General features: G+C 42.2%; 1 protein-coding gene across 1 annotated transcript in view; it reads right to left on the bottom strand.

Moving 5' to 3' along the window:
* GPC4 (glypican 4) overlaps positions 1–22,692 on the bottom strand; it is a 112,718-nt gene that overhangs the window by 38,318 nt on the left and 51,708 nt on the right. Inside the window, exon 2 of the mRNA XM_048863255.2 lies at positions 13,181–13,339. Within this exon, the coding sequence (XP_048719212.1) occupies positions 13,181–13,339 (159 nt within the window). The remainder of the gene's footprint in view (positions 1–13,180; positions 13,340–22,692) is intronic.

Raw genomic sequence — 22,692 nt, 5'->3', positions numbered from 1 at the left:
CTCTACTCCCGTGCTGGCCTGGGCAGCAACACTGGCAGTGGGTTCTCTAGTTCCCAAGTCCCCCTGCTGCGGCTTCATTATCAAGAAGGTGACAGCTTTTTAATTATACATTGGGCAGGGGTGGAAATAACTATTTTGCAATTTGTGCCTCGCCTGTCAAAAAGGTCATGAGCGGCCACTATTGCAAACCAACTAAAATATGAATGAACAGCAGTCCTGATCACGACATGTGTTCACTATGCACGACGCCCCCGAATTTACTGACTGATGTAACCTATGGGAAAGCATGTGACTGCACTGTCAATAGAGCTTAACTGCAATGCACACCATCAATCAAAGTGGTGCTTTCCAGGCCTTTAAAACACTCACCTATAGATCTATTTCAGGCTAAATTCTTCTAGTTGCACCATTTACTTAACAAATCAACCTAGCTGTTGCCTCCTAAATGCTGCTTTAAAAATTGAAGAAGATAAGATGGCATAGTGAAGCGAAAGGGTATTTGGTTTGATGGAACTGCAGCATCACTGCCAATCACGCACTGATACAGCGCTACTAGAATCATTGCCTGACATACCGCAGCTGTGCTGGAGGGACTTGTTTGTGATGGGCAAGGGCCCAAAAAGGCGGTCTATATATACATACATAATAAATAAATAAATGCTTTTGCTTTTAAGTAAAGAAAACTCAGACATATCAACCCTGGATAACTAGAGAAATGGTGACATCTCAAAAGTCAATAGACTAAAAGTTTAGAAAGAGATTGGATTTACAGATTGTTTAGAACTCCAGCTTCTGTTTGTTTTTGTTAGCATCTATTTAAATTTCAATGATTAACATTTGGGGAAAGTTCTCCGAGACATCCTGAAGCAGCAGGGAAGACCAGACTTGACATTTCTGAAGTAAAAAATAAATTATGTTTTTAAACCAGCCTTTCAAATCTGCCTTTATACACTGTAAGGAAGAACAGGAAAATGTATCCATTTACTTGAAAATGTCTTTCTTCAATGAATAAGGTCTACAGATCCATTACAATGGGTATGGCAGCCCACTTACACCTTGAGGGCAGAACCAGAACCAGCAGAAGGAAATGCCCCCATCTCCCTCCAAATGAGAATTTTCACAGCCCGGATAATTCAAATCTACTTTTGGGGGAGGGGGGGGGAGGGAGAGACGACACAGACATGGAGAAAACAGTATCTTCCACTGCAGAGCATGGTAAATTCCACTTAAGCACAGCAACAAACTCAACTCCTTTGATGTCATCAATTTCCACATCTATTTTTGGATGAGCCATTTGTCTCCAGGGTGGGCCATATGTGTGGCTATCATTACTGAAAGAAAGGAAGTTTTCAGGTAAGTATGGATACACATTCTTCTTCCTGCAAAGATTCACAGATCAGTTACAATGGGATGGGATTTTCATTGTGATGTGCCTCCAGGATGAGAAACAGGATTATCCATTAAATAGGGACGTCCAGAACAAGGTAGATTATATATAAATATTACTTCCATCTTCCTCTGGGCATTAAGACATAGAGAAGACTTCTGCCAAGACAAAGAAAGTGTCATTGGCTAAAACTGGATGACCAGGATGCAGAATCTGGTGAACTAAAGGCCATTGAGCAGATCCTCAATACAGGAGACAAGCTTTCTCTTCCCTGCGCTCATTAGTCCAAAGGAGGAATATTCCAGTAGAATAAGTTCTATTTATTGAGCTGTCTTTTGGGGTCCATGGAAGCAACAATGACTTCACCTCATGTAGCAAGGCGCACGCTGGGCTGGGCCCCTCTGGTTTCGGTCCCTGTTGCCCTCTCCCATCAGACAGGAACGCGTCAGCTTGATGCAACACCAGTGTTCTTTACCTACAATTGTTTTCCCAACACCACTTTCCACCTATGTATGGGTTTGGTAGCCAACTTTGCAAAGTGCAGGCCTGGCCAGCAACAGACCAGAAAGCTTCCACCTCTCTCTGTGCCTGGCCTTTCTCTTCCCCCCTTCCTCTGGCCTCCTCCCAGCCTTTATAGCCCTGGCTAATGAGGCTGGCAGGTGCTGCCCATTAACAGGCAGACATAGGGCCCAATCCATTCCCCTTGATTGGGGCTGGAGTGGCAGAGGCTGATTAAGTGCTTCTCACTCAGCACCCTGCCACACCCCAATATTCACTTTAAATCTGTCTGGTCCCATGTGGGGATTTTGGTCTTGCAATTACAGAGCTCCTCCTCTGGGAGAGAGAAACATCCAGCAATCCAATGTGAGGTTAATCGAGCCTGAGAGCCATAGCCTCTTCAGCCAGAAAGGCACAAACAGGATCATCGCTGCTCCCCTCTTCCTATCTTGCATATGGTGCTGGGGAGCAGTGGAGAAGGTGGGATGACATATAGCAGGGTTTTCTCCGAGCTTTGCAAGAGGTCATTCACCACCTTGCATCCTGGGTCCAGACTCAGAGAGGGACTGCAGGGCCCTGTGTTTCTTGTTGCCAGAAGCAAAAGAGGTTGATCACTGTCAGTTTCAGCTACTGCTAACTTTTAAACATCCCTTTAGCTATTCCTTTCCTTTCCGAAGGCCTGTTAAAGCCAATTGCTGAATCCAAGCACCAAAAACACAAGCCATCCAGTTCTACACAACTTCCTCATGCGAGTAATCCCACTGACTTCATGGGGACTAACTCAAGCAGGTACGGATTTGCAGGACGGACCCAAAGGAAAGATAAATAGTGCTCAGAAGGGCCCACTCAAATGGCATATGACACAACAGTAGAAGAAAAACAGAAGAATTGACATCCTTCCAGTAAGAGAGTTTAAATGGGACAGATCCAGTTCCCCAAAAAAGGATTTTCTTCTTCCTAAAAAGCCCCATTTATAGTCTAGAAATTTAAGAGTGTAATACAGATGCAATTGTTTTGCCCCCAATGTTCTAATCGTCAGGAATAAATGTTACAGAAACCATCTTTTATTTAAGTTACAGGAGCCTACCTCTGCTTGGCACATAGTTCTTGCGTTTGAACCACACTTTCCAGTAAAGGATTTCAAAGCACTTTAAAATCCATTAATGAATTAGGTTTCACCACACCTGAGGAAAGTCTTACCCCCATTTTATGTGAGGGAAATTGAGGCACCAAAAGTGAAGTGTCTTGCCCAAGGTCACAAAGGGACTGATAAACATTTTGCGAGGAGGGTGTGGGCAAGTTCATTCACTGGATGTGTGCTTTGTTCAATTTGTGTTACTCCAAAGAAGGACAAAAAGCCAACACACTGCATTTTTATATTTCCAAAGAACATGTTAAGTTTTATATACACCAGATACTAAGGACGGTGTGTTTTATGTTTTCAACTGGCCTTCTTTGCATGTTCAAGTTAATTGTGTAAAGAAATACAAGCAAGACATATAATTAACCAATGCACATTAAAACATAGGGCTTGAGCATGCAAAGTGGATACACTCTATTTTTATAGGCACAATTAATGAACACTTTAGACAATTGGGCACCCAGTGCTTAGGGTGTATTTTTAACATGCTGTACCAAGTACCTTGAATTAAGGATGTAATGTCATCTCTAAACCCTTAATTTTCTGGCTTTTATGGGTGATTATACTTTCTGTGTACAGAATAGCATTGCCACATGTTTTTTAATATCTACAGACAACCTGTGCTCCCATTTTGTGTGTGTGTGTGTGTGTGTTTCTCTCTCTCTCTCACTCTCTAAGATGAAGCATGAATTTTCAAATGCACTCTCTTAGCCTAACTCTGCTCCCACGGAAGTCACCCTTATGTTCTATTTTACTGCTAAGGGTTTTTTTATTTTTTAACCACACACTGTCTTTGTGCTGTTCTCAAAGGTGCATTTGGGGATCAGGCTCCACCCTGCAGCTGGCTCTACAATATGAAATAACGATGCAGAGTTTGAGCCAGACAGATAAAAGGAATTTGGAGAAAAGACACAAACGCTCCACAACTCTGGTTTCATCTCTAAAGCAAACAATCCAGAGCTATGCCACATTCTAACCTTCCCTCCTCCCACCCCCCAAAAAAAGTGCCTCATTACTTCTAATATGCATTCACTTCCTTTATTGCATTTACCACATTTGTAATTTCCACCAGGGAAAAAACAAACTGTAGTTTAATGACCTTTTGCCAAACGTGTTGAGAATGTGATGAATACATAGTGTTAACACATTTATTGAATATGAAGTCGGGAAGGGAGGGCAAGGCAGAGAGCCGTTTCTCTGTCCTGTTTTCAAACATGTGTTAGCACTTACCGACATGGGAAGAGCTCTTCCACACAGTTCGAAGAAATTTAGGCTTAAATCATACCAGTATCACAGCAAGAGCCCTTGTAATGGGCAAACCTCAAAGAACAGGGAGGCGGAGTTCAGAAAAGCAACCAGAAGTTCACTTAATTATTGAAAGGTCGCAGGGCAACAAAAATTGTGCTAGAAACCTCCTAAGGAAAGGCCCTCATGAGATTTCTGGCACTTCCTGTTTCTGGTGGGTCCAGTGTTTGGGTACATCTGCCTCCAGCTGAAACCCTAGCGAGCACAGAAGAGCTGAACAGCAGTTCACAACGACAAGGGTCAAGCAAGACCCAGCTCGTTGACGGTTTAGTGGAAAGGGAAGAGAAAGCACAGAGCCGAGTTACGTTCTGATTTGAGGAGCAATTGTGCGCAGCAGTTGCTGTGGGGAGAGTATGACGGGATTAAACATTGGCCTTAAAGTTATGAGATGAGTACCAGCGAAAGTGCTGCAGCGGGGGGTCATCTCCTCTCCAGACCTGTTGTCTTCTGTCCAAACGACAATCTCAACCTGCCTCTCCAGTCAGCTCCAGGGCAACACAGCTGAAACACCCACTTCCCACGACCCACTATCCTCTCTCAATCACTCTGGGTAACACCAACACTGAGCTTTTTGCTCAGGCCAGTATCCCGGGCCTCCTCTTCAACTCCAACCTCTCTTCTCTAGCTCCTCCCATCCACGCTGTAGCTACATCTTTCAGATTCTTTCCACGCAACATCGCTGGACACAGCCTTTCCTATCCAGTCACACAGCTAACACCCACCCAGGCTCTCATCTTGCATCTCCATCACTGCCACATCCTCTTCTCCGGCCTTGACAAATGCCATCCTATCCCACTCTCAGACATTCAGAATGCTGATGCAAGGATCCTTCTCCTGGCCCATCGTTTGACCCCATCACCCTCTTTGCCTCCCTCCACTGGCTCTCTATCACATCAAACATAAGCTCCATGTCTGCACTTTCGCCACCCTTCACAGCCTATCCCTCACCCTACCAATCATCTCTCATTACTCTGGCCTCCAATTTGCCCGTGAGGCCAGCTTCCATCACCCACTTGATAAATTTTCAAGCAAGCCCCTTTGCATTTTCTCCCTGGACGCTCCACACTTGGCAGGAACTCCCCGTACACGTCCACAAAGCGAACTCATTATCCACCTTCAAATCCTCCTCAAAACTGTCCTTTGCTAGGACTCCTACAAAAAAATTAGACGACAGTTAGGCAGCTGGTGTGCAGACACCATGCTGCCAGTCACGCTGACCAATATGGTTTCCTTATACTCCCCTGCCAACTGTCAGCCTAGCCATCTTGCGTTATACTTAGATTGTTAGAAATTTGGGCAGGGATAGCAATTTGGGCAGGGACCTTCGTTGAGTTGTATTTACACAGCGCCTAGCACAATAGGGTCCTGGTTCCTGCCTGGGGCTTCTAGGAATTAATAAGGGATGGATTATTAAGGCACTGAATTCACAAACTCTCTGTGGGATCCCTCACAATGGCATTTGTTCAACCAACATGCAGGGATGCTGAGTCCAGAAGAACGTATAGGCAACATACTTGTGTGCATAAATATTACCAAATTCTAGCCTTGTTTCTTCTGAGAAAAGGAGAGGGAGGGGGGAAAGGAAAGTTAATTTTAAACAGACAAACAATGACTCATTGACTAGCTTGTATCAATTAGTAACTAAAGAACCTCACATTTCCCCCTGTGTGTAAGACTGCTGTGCACATGTTTCAAACAACAAAAACAGGTAAAAACTATGTGATGTGAAGAACAGGTAATTCTATTACTTGGAGGAAAATAAAGACAGTGTGAGATTGTTCAAAGCCCTACACAGAAGTTAGCTGTGGCTAAATCCCCAGCACAATTATGAAATTCACAACCATATTTTTCGCCCTGTGGACAGGACATTCATTTTGCCCTTGGAGAGGATACTGTGTAGCAACTGTCTCAGTCTCTAACACCACAAAACCAAGATCCCCTTCACTCTCAGAAAGGATTCGCTCAGCACAGGGAATGATTTGGTACCAAACAAATTCTGAAAAGACCAATGTGCCTCTAAAGCACAAATGTTCTCGTTTTGGTTCTTTTTAAATAACCTCAGATGGGGAGAAGATAGTGGGAAATGTATTGAGAATAAATATAAGCTAGACATAGAAACAGGGAAAACAAAGAAGGAAAGCAATTCTTTCATTCATGAAAGATGTGCTTTTCTCCTACATTTACATCTCCCAGGTATGTAGGAACCTCAGCTAAAAGACGCTTTTGAAAAATTCCACTCAGTCTAAGTGATTCTGGGTCTCCCAAGTCCTTGAACTCCTATGTCACTTTGAAAATCCCACCCTAAATACGCACAGGTCCAAACTGAAGTCCTAAAGACAATTCCACAGGAGGAGACGTCTGCCTAGGTTAATGAAAGTCTGAGGGATCTAGGCCTTTTTCTAAACTGGTTGCTAGGGCATGAGATGCCACCTTCTTTTTGAAAAAGAAGATGGAAACCTGCCTTCAACAGGACAAAATAGAAGGGAGGGCTACACGTGTTCATGGTCTGAAGAAAAACAAGCCACATACTTCTAAACAGAATTATCACAAAGACCTACAAGTCACTGCTCCCGCTAAGCTGTGCCCGTGTGCACACGCACACAGATCCTAAACCCTGCGCACACCGCGAAACACCGCGCACACAACAATTTGCGGGGGGAGGGGGGGGGGGCTGTGGAACCACGTCTTTTGCCCTATCTCCTCCTAACTAAGAACAGTGCCTCATACAATGATGCACAGCGACAGCCATGGGATTTCTAGGAGCCGACTGTTTTGGAAACCTTCTTAATTGGCATTAGTTAAAAAGCCAGTTGAGAGACACTGGAAGACTGGAACTAAAGCCAGCATACTGCTAGTTTAGCAGATCCTGCACCTCTTGCTTGTGCCATTAGACCCACTGACACTTATGGGGGCCACACACACAAGTATGGATTTGCAGGATTCAGCCTTGGATCTCTGATACTGCAGCCAGAGCTGTCAATCAAAGTTCAATTGTCTGATACGACATTCATGTCCCAAAAGGAGAACTACTTTGGCAAGGGAAAGAGGCCTGATTGGTATGCATGCTCTCTGATTACTCCTAGGAAGGGAGGCTGGAACATAGTTGGAATAGTGGCAAAGGAATCTACCCCATTTTACTTTAGGTGGACGGAGAGTTAATAATTAGGGGCTTCAGTCCCCAGAAGGAATTTTTACTTCTTGGTTCAGATTCTGCTCACGGAAGAGGCGCTATAAACTCTGGCTAATGATTAATGGGTTGTAGGTCTCCAGCCTGAAAGCAGGAGCTTAACAGTTCGCTCCTGAAACTCTCCATTTTGCAGAGATTTTCTCACAGAAAATTTGCAACTCGAGAATCTCTGACAGCAGAGGTGTATGCTCCCCCTTCCTTTGGGTCACTGTTTTCAGTTTACCAAGGAGAACTACCATGGAACCATGGCCTGAATGTCCAATGGTGCATGATCAGAAGGCCCCCGTTTGGCTTGTTTCTTTATTTCCCCCTGTTCTTCCTGGAGTAGCCTGAGGGTCAGGAATAACCCTCAGCATTATTTGGCCTCATAGGGAATGCACAACCGACATGGCCTACTCTTATCTCCCAATGGATAATGAGCTATGTTCTGTACTAATACTCACAATAAGTGACAGACTCTTGAAATTACCAAAGTAGCTGAAATAATTGTGCACCACCAGAGAAACTCCCCTCTTCTGCAGAAATCCACAACTGACTCCTCAGTTACTGAAACTCTGCTCTCGGGAGTGGGGTTTCCTCCCCTATGGCCAGTTCGGCCACCAGAAAACGCAGTCTGCCATTTTTCCAGGGGGGCTTCATGACAGAAAAATATGCCTCCAAGTCACTAAATAGCTTGAATGACCTTTAGCAAGAAGAAAAGAAATAATCTTCAGTAAAAGAAATCTATCTAGCTAAGAGACTTGAAAAATAAAGCTGTAATGACTGTTAGATTGCTGGATCCCCCTGGCTCCCAGCTGGCGCGCTCCCCGCCAAGTCTTCGAACGTGAACGGGGCGTGAGGCACCTGAGAATTCTCAGCCACAAGCCGAGATCTGGACTTGCACTTCAGAGTTAGAGTTACAGTTACAGTGACCACTGGGAGGAGTCAATTTGCTTGGTTTCAGTCCCCAAAGGGTTTCGTTTTACTCTCTTCATATTTGTTTCATCTTAAATGTTAATGGAAAACTTGGGGTGGGGGCATACAGAAGGAGATCTTCTCAACATTTAATAGCTTTCCAGATGCCGGCTTGTACTGGGCGGTTTTATAGGAATTATTTTGTCACTTGGGCATTGGACTTGCCCAATCTACTGCCAATCCCGCCTGTGAACTGATCGTTTCATGTTTGCCCTGATGCCCTGAATACAGCATCTGAAGATCCGCAGAGATTTGAGTCTTCATAGTCTTTGCCATGATATATAATAGGAAAAGTCAAGAGGCAATCATTTAACTGCACTAAAAACACTTGTAAGGGAAATCATTAGCTGCCTATTGAACTCACTGCATCATTAATATTACTTACTTGTATTGTTGCAGCACCCAGATGACCCAATCATGATCAGGGCCCCATTGTGCTCAGCTAGGTCCCTGCCCTGAGCATCTTACAAATGACAAATATACCAAGAAATCTTTCTGTCAGGACGATTCAGAACTAGAACAGGCTTCCAAGGGAGGTTGTGGAATCCCCATCAGGGGGAGGTTTTTAAGAACAGGTTGGACAAACATTTGGCAGGGCTGGTCTAAGTTTACTTAGTCTGGCAGGGGGCTGGACTAAGATGACCTCTCGAGGTCCGTTCCAGCTCTACATTCCTCTCGTTCTGGGATTCTAAGAGACATATTGTACTCTCTTTATAACTTATGTTCTGAGAGTGTTTCATGACATTTTATTATTTAGTGATACCACACTTGGTAGAACAGAGGGAAATTAGACAACTCTGCCATTTGAACTATCATGCAACAAAATCAGCATAGCTTCTGCCACAGACAGTGACGATTTTTAAAGGCTTGTCTCTCCTCCAAGAAATGTATGTAGTAAAACAAGCCTCATCTAAGGAGCAACACAACAGCGGAGGAAGAATAATCTAAGTGAGGCCACCATCCCATATAAATATTTCCCACCCCATCCTCATTCTCACAAAAGACTGGACCATTTTTGCTCCAGTCCTGCCTTCATCCCCCTCAAATATTTATCTTTGAGAAGTGACCAAAGCATGGAAAATTTCATCCTGAAAGATGGAAACTTACGAAAGCTGCAAGCAACTGAAAGCAAGGTTAAATGCTTATGCAACCTCCAATCACAGTGTTGCTGCTATGATTCATAGACTTTAAGGTCAGAAGGGACCACTAATCATCTAGTCTGACTTCCAGCATAACAGAATCTCACCCAATAATTTCTGCATCAAGCTGGTAAAGCTTGCCTGAGCTACAGCATATATTTTAGCAAGACATCCAGTCTTGACTGTACAGAATTCCAGAGACAGGGAATCCATCGCCTCACTAGATTAAGTTGTTCCGGTGGTTAATTATTCCCACTTTTCAAAATATGTACCTTATTTCTATGTTTTATTACATGCAGAAGTGTGGTTAAAGTGATTTATATTACAAAAGAAAAGGCCTGTGGGGAACAGACAGTCATGCTGTCATGTTATACAAGCATGTTTAAATAGGAGATAAAGATATTCGGTTATAAGATCTCCATGCTCTCCCCCCCTGAAAATTCAGAACATACACAGCTCGATCCCAATTTATAATGTAGATTACAAGGAGCTGAAGTTACTTCTGGTTGGTCTTTTAGAGATCCTGGACATCAGAAGTTTGTTTTGTTTTCCTGCCTAAGAAAGATACAGAAAGTTTATGAACCCACTCCCTGACATGTGTCACTTGGTGCCAGATCAATGCAATTCTGATGACCAGATTGTCATTCCAACCATGTCTAGTATCGGGGGGGGGCAGTTTAACAGAAAAATTCCAACAGCCACCTTACATTTCATCCTCCATATCAGGGACACTGCTGCTTCTTGCTACTTATATTTATTTATGGCAACTGTTACAAAGGTCAAAAACACAGCAGTACTTTACATTCGTTGGTCTCTCTTTTCAAACTTGAATGTCAAGGCTAACAGATTAGCAGCTCGACCCAAAATGGTTTTTCCAAAGACCCAAAAGGGTCTGGAGTCAAGGACACAGATAGCCGTTCAAAACAAGAAAGTTGCTGCTCACTACTAGGTCTCACTCCCGGAGCACCACTGATGTGACAGTACACAGGACAAGCCTTTGGCATGGCTGACTGGAAATGCTTGTTCCACAGATGTGACCTGGGATCTAGTTTTGTTATGGGAATTTAGGTTCTTTGCAGTAACCCACTTGCCTTCTCTGTCAATAGAACTGCTGTTAACCGGATGACTTTACGTTAGGCACAGGAAGATGCAAGGTTTGTTTTCTATCAACCTTATTTTCATTTGAATTAGTTGACCTCTAGCAATTTCCATGAGGGAGCCTACAGGAATTCCTACATAATCAAAATAAGGGCAGGGACCCATGGCAAGAACACCAAACTTCGGCAAGGGAGAGCCTGCTTTTCAAATCTTACTCTACACAGACAGTACATATCTCTGGGCCAGGATTTTTTCATTTTGGGTTCTGGACCAATTACGTCAAATCTGAGGACACTGGAATTCCAACCAAGTTTGAATTACAAGAAACATTCAATTTTCCTTTTCAAATGGACTTCACTGATTTTACTTATTTAGGCCAACATATTTTAAAAAGGGCACCTAAAGTTAAGCATTACAAGGTCATAATTCAGGCGGGTAAGTGGCTGCAAGCTGCTGGCTGCTCAGCAAATTTTGAAAAATCAAGCCATTCAGTTAGGTCCTTAAGTATGGACTTAGGGGCTCATCTTTAGTTAGGCAGGTTTGAGAGACTTGGCCTTAGATTTTAGCACAGTTTCCCATAATTTACTGTACAGCAAATGTTTCTTCATCCATCACTGAAAGAGTTAAGGATGATCCGTCTCCTACAACAGTTCTTCCCCTGCTTTGTTATCAGCTCAAATTCACATAGTTAAGAAGGATGATTGTTCTTCTTAGACCCTTAATTATAAAACTTCAGCGGGCATAAAATAAGGACTCGTGTTGAAGCACGTTGTCTTGTACTAAAGTTCGTACTTTGAAGATTCCAACTATATTAATTTTTTCCAAAGAGCACTGCAGCACCTCACATCATAAAAACAGGCAGACACACCTAAGTGCGCTCCTGACAATAGGTGTGACCGCACCGGGTTACATGATAAATTGCATATGCATGTATGTTTTCAGCTACAACAGTGTTTTACAAAGTCTCATCAGTCCCCTGAGGTGAAGCTGGTGCTATTCATCTGGTCCCCTTTTAGGGGCTTATCTATGGACTGGATTCCATTTCGTGTCTGGTCCTGCATTTAATAAGTCTGCAAGTCTAGACACTTCGGTGATGTGTTTATCACCCCCTCTGCGCAGCAGCAGGTAGAGGGAGAAGACAGGGGAAATCTCAAATGAAGTTATATGAGGGCAATGTTTAGCTGGAGCCCGTTCGTGCAATTTCACTTCGACTTTCTGACAATTTTAACACCTCTTAACTTTTTAAAATCATCCAAGTTCTGGTGTATTTTGAAAGCAAGGTGCTCCTACCTCTTCAGTGTTTTAGAAGTACACACAGTAACTCCCTTGTGTGTTTAATAAGTAAAGATATGTAAGTAAAATAAAAATTGTACCCATTCCAAGTTCTGAGCAGACAAACAAGATATTCACAGAGTAGAAAGCTCTTATGTTACAAAACTGGTCCAGTAAATTAACTGGCATGGAAGCTTTTGAAAGAGCAGCAAATTCCACACCTTTGAGGCTATTTGGACCTCTTTTGTGGATTGTTTGATCGACAGAAGACAACAGAATGGTGACGTACCCAGGAATTCTATTGGTGAGCCTTGGTGAAGTGGGACTGGGACAGGCGTACACTGATTTCTTTGGTGTACAAGAGTTTTCTGGCTCTGGATGGTATTTCCTCCATTTGACACACTATACCTGAAGTGTTGTCTCTCCTTTGTTTCCTATGACTTATATCTGCCCCTACGTAGATCAGTCTGAAGAGATAGTACACCGCATTTCAGGTGGACTATAATACAAATGACAGCTCCCACGCAGGAACACTTATTAATGAGAGCTGCCATTTAGTGTCAATTTGGCAGCAATTTCAGTTCTTCCCCTGCTTCCTTATTGACTCAAGTTCACATAGTTAAGATGGGTGATTATTCTTCTTAGATCCGTAATTATCCTGAAGGTTAAAACATCAGTGGGCATAAAATAAGGACCGAATTCATTTCACTTGTGACCCACCTTATACTTGAACCCAGGTCTCCATATGCAGGAGTACTGTATTTTGCTCACTGCTCTGCTTAGCCCTGATGACTAAGTTCAATGAATACAAATCCTTTTAGCTCTCATCACACTGGGCGAGTGTCAGCACTCATGTAGATCCATGCTGAGAGACATGCATATTGTGATTATACATTTTGCAGAGACACAGAAACAAAACTAACTGTGGTCTACATTTATAGCACACTGGATTTTCTACAAATGAATCAGGAACAAAAGATATATCGCTATGGGAAACTAACAGCCATAATCAGCAAATATTTCTATTGCACTGGATTGCAAAACAAGCAATGTTCTAACCTCACCACCGCCAGTCATGAATTATGATCTTCCCAAGTCAACAGTGAAAGACACAGTGCAAGTAGACTGCATATAAAGGAACACGGAGATTATTTTAAGTTTTATCAGTGTGACAGCAAATTCCAAGCTCCAGTACTTACCATCAAACTTTTTATAACGGGAACTAAACGTTGTCTGTAAGTGATGGCTAAGTTCTACTACCGCATTTCTGAAGTCATGTTTACTCTGCTGACTGTACTTCTCTTCCATTTCTTGAGAACAACATGTGTAACCTTGTGGACATACTTTCAAATGGTCACCTGAAAAATTAAGAGTAAATAATTTAAAGTTACATAAAGAATATTTAAAAGAGACAAGAAAGTTACTATGTAACAGGCTATAATGCATGCGCGCGCATACACACCAAGCCTAAACTCCTTATTCTGGCAATACCACTTAAAACTAATGGGATTTTGAATCAATTAAGCATGCAGGATCAAGTCCTTACCCATGAAAACACACTTCGGAGAAACTCAGCAGTACCTATGTGAAGACCCTAATTTTGTCCATTGCTGAGTATGCTACAAAGCCTGTCCTCAGTTTCTATTTATTCAGCACATATATTGAGTTAATCAGCAGAAATTAATTTTAGACAGTAATTTACACCAAAATGGCCTCTCTACATAGATAGATAGATGTTCCCCCTCCCCCCCACCCAAAACACTGATTTCTTCAATTGCTACTTTCAGTTCATTCTGTTAAAAAAGGCATGGATGCAGCACTGACCACAAAGGTCTTTTTTGTATATTGGAACCCCATGAAGAGATTTAGCTCTCAGAATTAAGACTGCCCAGGGTTTTAAAATACAGAGTAGTTTGATTACATGCTTTGGCCAACCCATTAAGTTTCCCACCCCTCTCATTTTACACAGTTTGCTAGTAGGTAAGGTCATGACAACCCCATGGCAGAAGTCATAGCTAGAAGTCTGCTCAGTCTTCAGAGCCATATACAGCAACCTGTACCTCCCTTAACCTCATTCTAAAATTTAAATAGCTTTTTTCTGGTTTCATTTTGTTTGTTCAGAACTAATTCAATAATAGAAGGCCATTGATACCTCCCTTCTCTCCAGCAAAACAGTTTCTGAAGCCTACTGCAACCTTTGATATTCACCCCTGTGACCGGCTCATGTGTTTTTTCAGTAATTTAAATAGCCAGCTCACACTTTTTTCAATTATTACAGGCACAAGATACTTAATACTTAAAATATTATTGCTTGCAGTAGGGAAGCCGTTGAAAAGGTCTTCAGAACTTCAGGGACAGAATAAGATGGCCAGATGTTTTCCCATGTGATCAGGAAGTTGAGTGCTTCAAATGTCAACTAACAGCCAAACGTTGTTCTCAGTTAATTTCAGCCAAGTGACTCCAGATTCTCAAGTGTATCTGAACACAGAATTTGGCCCTGTATAATTAGTGGTTAAAGATGACATCCTGACACTTTGTAAGATTTCATAAAATTTTAGTGGTTTTAGTAAATTGCTTCTTTTCTGAAGCTTCATGGACCAAGATACCAGCTTCATATTGTGCTTTATCACTCCACCTTACACCAATGTAAAGTGGGCTGCCATAACATCATGTACCATGTAACATGATGTAGTTGAAGCAACCTGGGATGTGGCATCCAGGAATACTGAAGTGTGGCAATCTCTATAAAAGGTTGTAGAGGTGATCAGATCAACCTGTCGTCACAGGAAATTCATTAAGTCACCTTCTCTCTTCGTTTCAGAGTTCTGATTGCACACTGAAGAGCAGTGCTGTAACTCTCCTGTCTGGGTGCTGCAGGGGTGAACTAAAGGAATTTTAGTTTGCATTAACATAGTTCGCAGCACTTTGGTGGACATATTCACACCCCACTAGTCCGAACGTCAGGGCAGTGTAGACACAGCTTTAGGGTCAGTCTCCCCTGATTTTTGGCTTAAGGCATCAGATGGAAAAGAAAAGACGACAATTTTCTAGCATCAGACTGCAAGTGGGAACACGGCACAGGCTGACAGCAACCTTAAGTCAAGGATCATTAGAGAGGTTCATAAAGTTATGTTAATCATGGCTGCCATGTTTGCATGATTGTCTGACTAAATGGCCTCTAAAATGGGCCTTGGATTAAGCACTGCGTTTTCTGTGGTCATAGCCATTTACGGTGGGAAAAACGGCTCATCTGTTAAAGCGTTAAAAAATGTTAAAAAATAAATTACGTATGCTCAACGCAGAATGGAGCCGGCACTTCCTTGCCTGACACAAACGCTCCTTCACTTTATGTTCCTTTTGCCAGCGTCTGACAATGTTTATATGTAATTTATCTAACTGTGGGCAATTTGGGTCATCTTTCCTGCCTGCCTAAGTGTGTTAACGTCTCCCTTTCAGACAGTTATAAAATGCCTTTTTAAATAAATATCATCCTTAGGAATCTCTTTTCCTAAATCTATTTTTCTTTTGCACTGCAAAAACAAACTGGTTGGTTGTTTTTTTTGGCATTATAGGAGTCCTTGGCCAACACATAATTCTGCAGCAAATGATCTATTGAACAACACTGCCTACCAAGCTTGAGTTATGGAAAACCCGGGGTCTTGTTAGTACAGGAAGCTATGTTGCTAAGAGTCAGTTTTCAGGAAACAAACTTCACCAGCCTTATTCAGGAATCTTTCCTCTACTTGTTTCAATATACAACTTTCACCGGTTTGACAGGGCCAAAGGTACCCTCCAGGGTAAATATTATTTTCCAAAAATGGTGGACTCCAGCCCTGCTCTTCCCCCCATTCCCCTTCATAATTTAGGAACATACTTAATTTCCAAACAAGGTCTAATTTGCTGAAGCATTTCACAATTAGACCTGTCTTGAAAAGTGCTGGTAGAGCTGTAGAAATAAATATCAGCTTGAGCGTTGCACTGTATTGAGGTGTTAAACTCCGGCTACCCATACAATATATTGTCACGAACAACAGGTTAAAACAGCAATAGAGTTATGGAACAGAACAAACGTAATACTACAAGATGTGATTGCGAACTTCTAAATATCTGTTCTTTGTGTGTTAATAAGACAAAGTCATGCTAGGGGTTGTTTGTTTTGCAACAGACGCTGCTGTTGTGGCATTTAGAGCGAGTTAAAAAACGAAAACCAATTTTTGTGAGAAGTTCTGCAATTTAAATGAGTCATTTCAAAGTGTTCAAAATCGTCCCATTTTTCATTTATTTTAATTTTTTATTATTTAAAAACAATTCAGAAGCAGTATTGAAAAAGTCTATCAACATTTTCCTTCGTGAATTACGGTAAACAAAACATTTCGATACATTTCCAAGATATTTTTAATTTTAAAGGGGTGGGGGGGAAGGAGCACCAATTTTTTCATTTAAAAAATTTCATTAAAAAAAGCCATTTTACAAATAAACTGGCAAATACTGATCAGTTCTAATATTCATTCAATGAAGCAGTTTTGGATCCATTTATGAAATTACGAGTATTATAATGCTACTTTTAAAAATGTCCTTTTCCATTATCTTATTCTATTTTGCATTTCAGAATACTTTAATCAGAAATACTGTTCTCTTCAGCATAAGGTATAATACGAAACTACTTTTCTGTGATCACTTTCGTCTCAGACTTGCAAATTTAAATAATAATAACTTCTTTGTTATGGTTCATAGAGATTTGATTTATTACCTGGTTCATCATTACCAAATCACGCTCCCAACCTAAACTCAGACTCAAAAATGACCGACCAGCAATCTAATTATGGAAGATATTTCTCAGCCATGTCAGCACTATGCAATCTTGGCTTATGACCAGATATCAGGTCTGTCTGGAGCCTGGGAGATCCCCAAATTAAGTGTTAATGCAGGGGAGGATACAGCCTCTTACCTATGGTATAGAAAAATACTCTGAGATTCGGTGCTGTTTTTCCAAATATTAGTATTCTGTCAAAGGGGAAGTGAGAATTATTAAAGATTTTGAGCCACTGTTGTAATGTTGAAAGCCTATGTTTAGCATCTCCATGGTCCAAATTCAAGTACATTTTCACATTCTTGCTTCCTGCTGCCCTAACAAGAGCATCCAGATCTAAAGCATTCGGGAGCAATTTCATTCTGACGCTTTTTGAGTAAATCAGCCATTAAAGCATAGGGCATGCCTTACTTCTGGAAACAAAGGGTTACAAATACAGTTTCTGTTAGGCATTCACCTGTGATGTATGTTCACACAAATTAATTTCTGGGGAAAGAAACCAAGGGGGGTGGAGACAAAGTGCACATATACAAACCGTGGGAACACTATATGGTTTTCCTGGGAGTCCATAAAATTTCTAGTTATACTTCTCACGCCAATCAGCGCTAAAAAGCCACATTTATAGCTAGTGTACAACTCTTTTGTAGATCGGACGCTGAAAACAATGTATTGGTAAACAAAAGGTATCACGTGGAACTGTATTAAAATTGTTGTTGCATGCAATATAATTAAAATGCAAAGCTTGGAAGAACTATAGGCAGAGGTAATACATAATGTGGACTAGTCAGAGCTGTGTACAGAAGATTTAAGTAATCACTTGTGATGTGGGAAATTAAAATGGTTACTTCCTGAAAGCAAAATTAATGAACCATGCCAGTTTTTCAATGCACTTATAGCTAGAAAAAATGGGCAAATATATGTGCTTTGTCTGTTTAGACCCAAATAAATAAAGATGAGTAGTGATTTAATACACTATGGCTGAAGCACATTCTGCAGTAATCCTTTCTAAGTTAACACTCAGCAAACAAGATCTAGGTAAGAGAACACTTCATGTTGTATGCAGTTTTAAGTTAAACCTCTTTGCGCTTTTTATTATTATTTTATTTTTACTATCCTATAATACTTGCCCTGCAGTCACACAGTTCTGCAGTGGCTTCCATTCAAGTTAAACGTACCAAGCAATACAACAAAATGCATTACAATAACCACTTTGGTTAATTGTATTGCAAAATCAATTTAAGAAAAGTTACAACATGTTTGCAGTATAGCTACTGTCATGTGGACTTTTTATATATATATTTTCCATATAGAATTGCTTGCATCTCGCATATCTGTCAACATGATGGACTGGAATGATTAACAAAGCCTTCCTTGAGGGCTAATTAGCAACATCTCTCTTCAAAACGTGTATTTTTATATTACTCAAGTTAAAAAAGTCAAGAGGCAGAGTTTAGAACATTACCTATTCTTACACCCAAGAGAAAGCTCAGAAAACGAAAGTCAAATAAACTTAGGTTTTAAACAATTACAAAAGTGCTGCATTTAGGTAATACTATAATGGTGCCACAAACGACATAGATTTTTGCAGTGTGTTGGAAAACTTGTTCCTTCAATTTAACTTGCTACTGAAGGGCAAAAAAGGGCCCATTTATCCTAAAAACAGCTCCCTTCACCAAAATCTGGATTGACATGCTAGCCTGCCATACAGACTATCCTGCTTTTTATTTCCAGTCTGGTTTTTGCTTCTGATCAGTGGAAAGGTAGCTTTGGCACACTCAACTGAGACCACGCTTTTCAGCAAAAGAAGCTATACAGCTGCCAGGCAATTTAAGTTTTCAGGGTCTGGTTAATTAGGCTCTTCAACTGGACACAATTCCCATTTGAAACAGCTGTTCCACAGTAACAGGTTAGTTGAGTACTCAGGAGACAATATTGTTACAGGACCGGGCAAGGACAGCCAGTATTTCAGACCCATAATATTGTCTCTCTCTCTCTCCTCTAACACAGTGGTTTTCAAACGTCTTAGGCTGCATACCCCTTTCCAAATAACGTAGTCTCCTGCATACCCCCAATTAGCAGAGGCGACACATGAGGGTCACGCAGGGTCACCTTCCCTCCCCAGAACTCTGCCAGGGTTTATCTCAGAGGTTCCCACACTATGGGGTGCAATGAGGTTACTGGGGGACATGAAGACCTGATGGGGCTCCTCCGTATGGCAGGAAAAGCGGACAGGGCTCTGTGCAGGTGGTCTCGGCTGTCAGGATCAGGCTCCCTGCCCACCTCACTCCCCAATTGCTGCAGCTACAGAAGCCACCAACCAACAGTTATGCTCCCCTGCGGGGGATATTGGCAGACGCTCCCCCCGGCTCCCGCTGCTTCCACGGGCTCCTTCCATCGCCCCCGGGGCCCGCCATCACCTCCCGGTCCTGTTGCCTCCCCACGGTGCTTAAGTTGTAATGAAAGAGGTAGCAGGCCACCCTTACCTCTGTGCTGCTCCCAGCCAGCAGCCGCTGCTCTCCAGCCACCCCGGAACACAAATTTAAGCACTGCCTCCCCTCAACCCCCGCCACTGTCCCAAGCTCCCTTCCGTGTCCTCACGCCCCGGGCCTGCCCTGTTTCTAACCTCTTGACCACGGCGCCCTGGGCAGTCGCCCACATGGTCCACCCGTAAGGCCAACCCTGCATCCTCTTGTCCTGCCTGACAGAGCCTGCACTAGCATGGATCTTTCCACGCCCCTGCCAACCCTGGCCTATATGTCATTAAAGGATTTTTCCCCCAGACCCCCTTGCAGAGAGTTGAGGTACCCCATGGGTACCCGTACCCCAGTTTGAAAACCACTGCTCTACACGTATCAGCTTGTATCACTGTTAAGAGTTTTATCACTTCCTCTAAAATCAACCATCAAAAGATACAGGACTGTCATGCTGGACTCTAATCCAATTTCACACTAAACTTGTGTTCTAATTTTCACCAAATATTAGGCTTCCACTCATCATCGATAACTGACATATTACAAATCTGAACAGGGCAAAACACATTAGAAAAGCAACATCCTTCTTCTCTCTCTCTCTCACTCACCCTAGAACGACAGGAATGAGAGGAATCAAGAAAACCTGGGATCCTATAATGCTTGCTCTGGCACTGATCAGCTGTGAGACTTTGGACACATCACTAAAGCCAGATATTTTAGTGTCCCCTGAATTTTATCAATGCCAATTTTGGGGGACCGACCTTGAAGGATTTCGGGTCTTTGAAGTGCCAAGCATCTTCCCTTTTCCTGAGTGGCCACATTTCGGATTGACCCCAAAGCTTCCAGTACAAGCTGTTCCATCTGCAGTTAAAGGACACCTTTACCAAGCCACTGATTTCTATCCATTGAATGACTAATGTACATTTCTTGAACACAGATACACCATTCTCCCTTTCTTTATAAAAAAAAATATTTAGTTTTTAATAGTACATATAAATCCAAACACAAAGGTGCCAAAAGATACACCTCAGCAGATACCTACACTGCTCATCCTTAGCTTTTCTGCTCTGTGAGGCCCCAAGTCAGCAAATTATTTATGCATGTGCGGAACCTTAAGCTATTGACTTTAATGGGACTAATTTCCATGATTAAAATTAGGCCTCTGTTTAAAAACCTTGCTGCATCAGGGCACAGATCTCTGCTCTCCTGATGACTGCGCTCTTGTTCAGTTATTTGCACATGCCAACTGGCTTAGTAAGTACATACAAACAGTCAGTTTGCAAAACTAAAACAGACCTGTTATTAGATCAGTTTTGAAAACGAGATGACAGGTTTCAGAGTAGCAGCCGTGTTAGTCTGTATCCGCAAATAAGAAAAGGAGGACTTGTGGCACCTTAGAGACTAACAAATTTATTTGAGCATAAGCTTTCATGAGCTACATCCGATGAAGTGAGCTGTAGCTCACGAAAGCTTATGCTCAAATAAATTTGTTAGTCTCTAAGGTGCCACAAGTACTCCTTTTCCTTTTGCAAAAAAGAGATGCAATCCTCCCTTCTCTCAGGAACTCTGCAGAAGCAATTCCCAAGCAGTCCACACATGCTGAGATCTAATTACGTTTGCATGATATGCTAATAAGCTCACTGACAGAAGGGCTCCCACAAGCTTAAGAGGGCAATCAGATTGTCCCCTCTTTGGGAGATAAATTAGCGAGCTAACAAAGAAACACACTGCTCTGATTATCTTCCTAGCCCCTTCTTGTTCTTCCTCTCTGTGAGCATCCCCTTTGTTCCCTCCCCCACCCCTCCACTCTTTCTCTGAGCCGAATTCCATGCTGTCCTTTAAAAGAAGAGTCACCCTTTTGTGCATCAAATGATCACCACGTCATCAAATTCCTCTTCTGCCACCCCTTGCGGAGGTGCACTGCTAACAGCATTGCTGGTATTTCAGTTCAACACCAACATGCTTTCTTCCCTCTCTTCAGAACACTTTGTGGCCACTTGCGAATGGCCAAAGACAACTTGCATGTCAGTGGCAGCTCACTGCCATTTCTTCCCTACCTGATCTCTTTCAATGCATCATTACACAAGACACTACACAAGCACATTCAACGGAGAGCTATGCTGAACACACAGTGAATGGGTCTACATTGCACAACATGGTTCACCTGTCTCAGAGCCAGATCCTCTGCTGCTATGAATCAGCTCCAATCAGGGTCAGTTCACACCAGCTGATGATCTAGGGTTATATGATTTTACTGTGGGCTCCCTAACTCTTCTCTTCCCCCTTTCCTAGCTAATCGGTAGTTTTTAAGACCGAATACATCCCGTGCAATTTGTGCAGGGAGTTTACCATTAGGGTTGTTCATCAAATCATTGGTTTACTGGGACTTCCCCCCCTCTTCTTTGTTTAAAAACAACAACAAACAAGTGCAGCCCATAATGTCCCATTCAATTAGCATCCTTCTGTGTTTGTTTGTTTGCTTTATTAATGTGTAAGCTGCTGATTTGTTTTTTATTTCAGTTATTAATCAAAATACTTTTCATGTCTTTTCGCCGATTACCCAGACGGCACATGACAATTCCCCAGACACATGAAAGCCAGTAATATTGAAATGACTTTCTGCAGACATGCCAAGCAGTTAAACCATACCCTTTGATGCTAAAACCAAAGGCCTTTCACCCTTGCTTAACAATGGCGAACTATTTTCAGTCATGCTTTACTGCAACTGTTAACGCAGCTGCTAATTTACCTTGCAGTCCTGGAGAACTGCAGTGTATACAATGCTCCAAAGACATACCTCCCTTCAACACAACAAGCAATCCTAATTATTTCCATAGTGTGTACCTACAGCTACTAAAAATACCCTACACAACCAAGGTCTGTCTGGCTTTTATTTTTCCATTTTGTTTTGTTGACAGCTTTGGGTCCAGAAATTTACTGCCAAGAGGGTTAGAGAACAAGAGAGATTTATATGCATGAGTATGTTAAGCCAAATGCACATTAGGAACCTAAATTCTGTCTGGAAAGAGCAATTTAGGATGAAGAGAAAATCCTTCCTGACCACTCACTGAAGGCCAAATTCCCATTGCAAAGTTAATTTTACAGCCCTTTAGCCCTGCCAATGCACATGCATGTGAGTACCTGTACCGATGCCAGCAGAGCCCACTAAAGTCAATGCAAACCACTTGAGCAGGGTGAAGTTATGTCTACAGATCAGGCCCTTGGTCAGAGACAAACCAGCAAGGAATTTACCCTAGTCTGCAGCCCAGCTCTCCAGTTCACAAGCAACCAAGGAAACTTTGGCCCCTGCATCACCTCAGCTTTCATTAGCATCAACAATTAACACTGGACTGGCTTCCTCTCCTGCCACCTGCATTCTCAGTTACAAATGTTCCAAAGCAGGAACTATTCTAAATCTCACTATAACTAC

Source organism: Caretta caretta, chromosome 9 (genome assembly GCF_965140235.1).
Source record: "Caretta caretta isolate rCarCar2 chromosome 9, rCarCar1.hap1, whole genome shotgun sequence".
NCBI classification, from domain to species: Eukaryota; Metazoa; Chordata; order Testudines; family Cheloniidae; genus Caretta; species Caretta caretta.
This window is presented reverse-complemented; position numbering and strand designations above follow the sequence as displayed.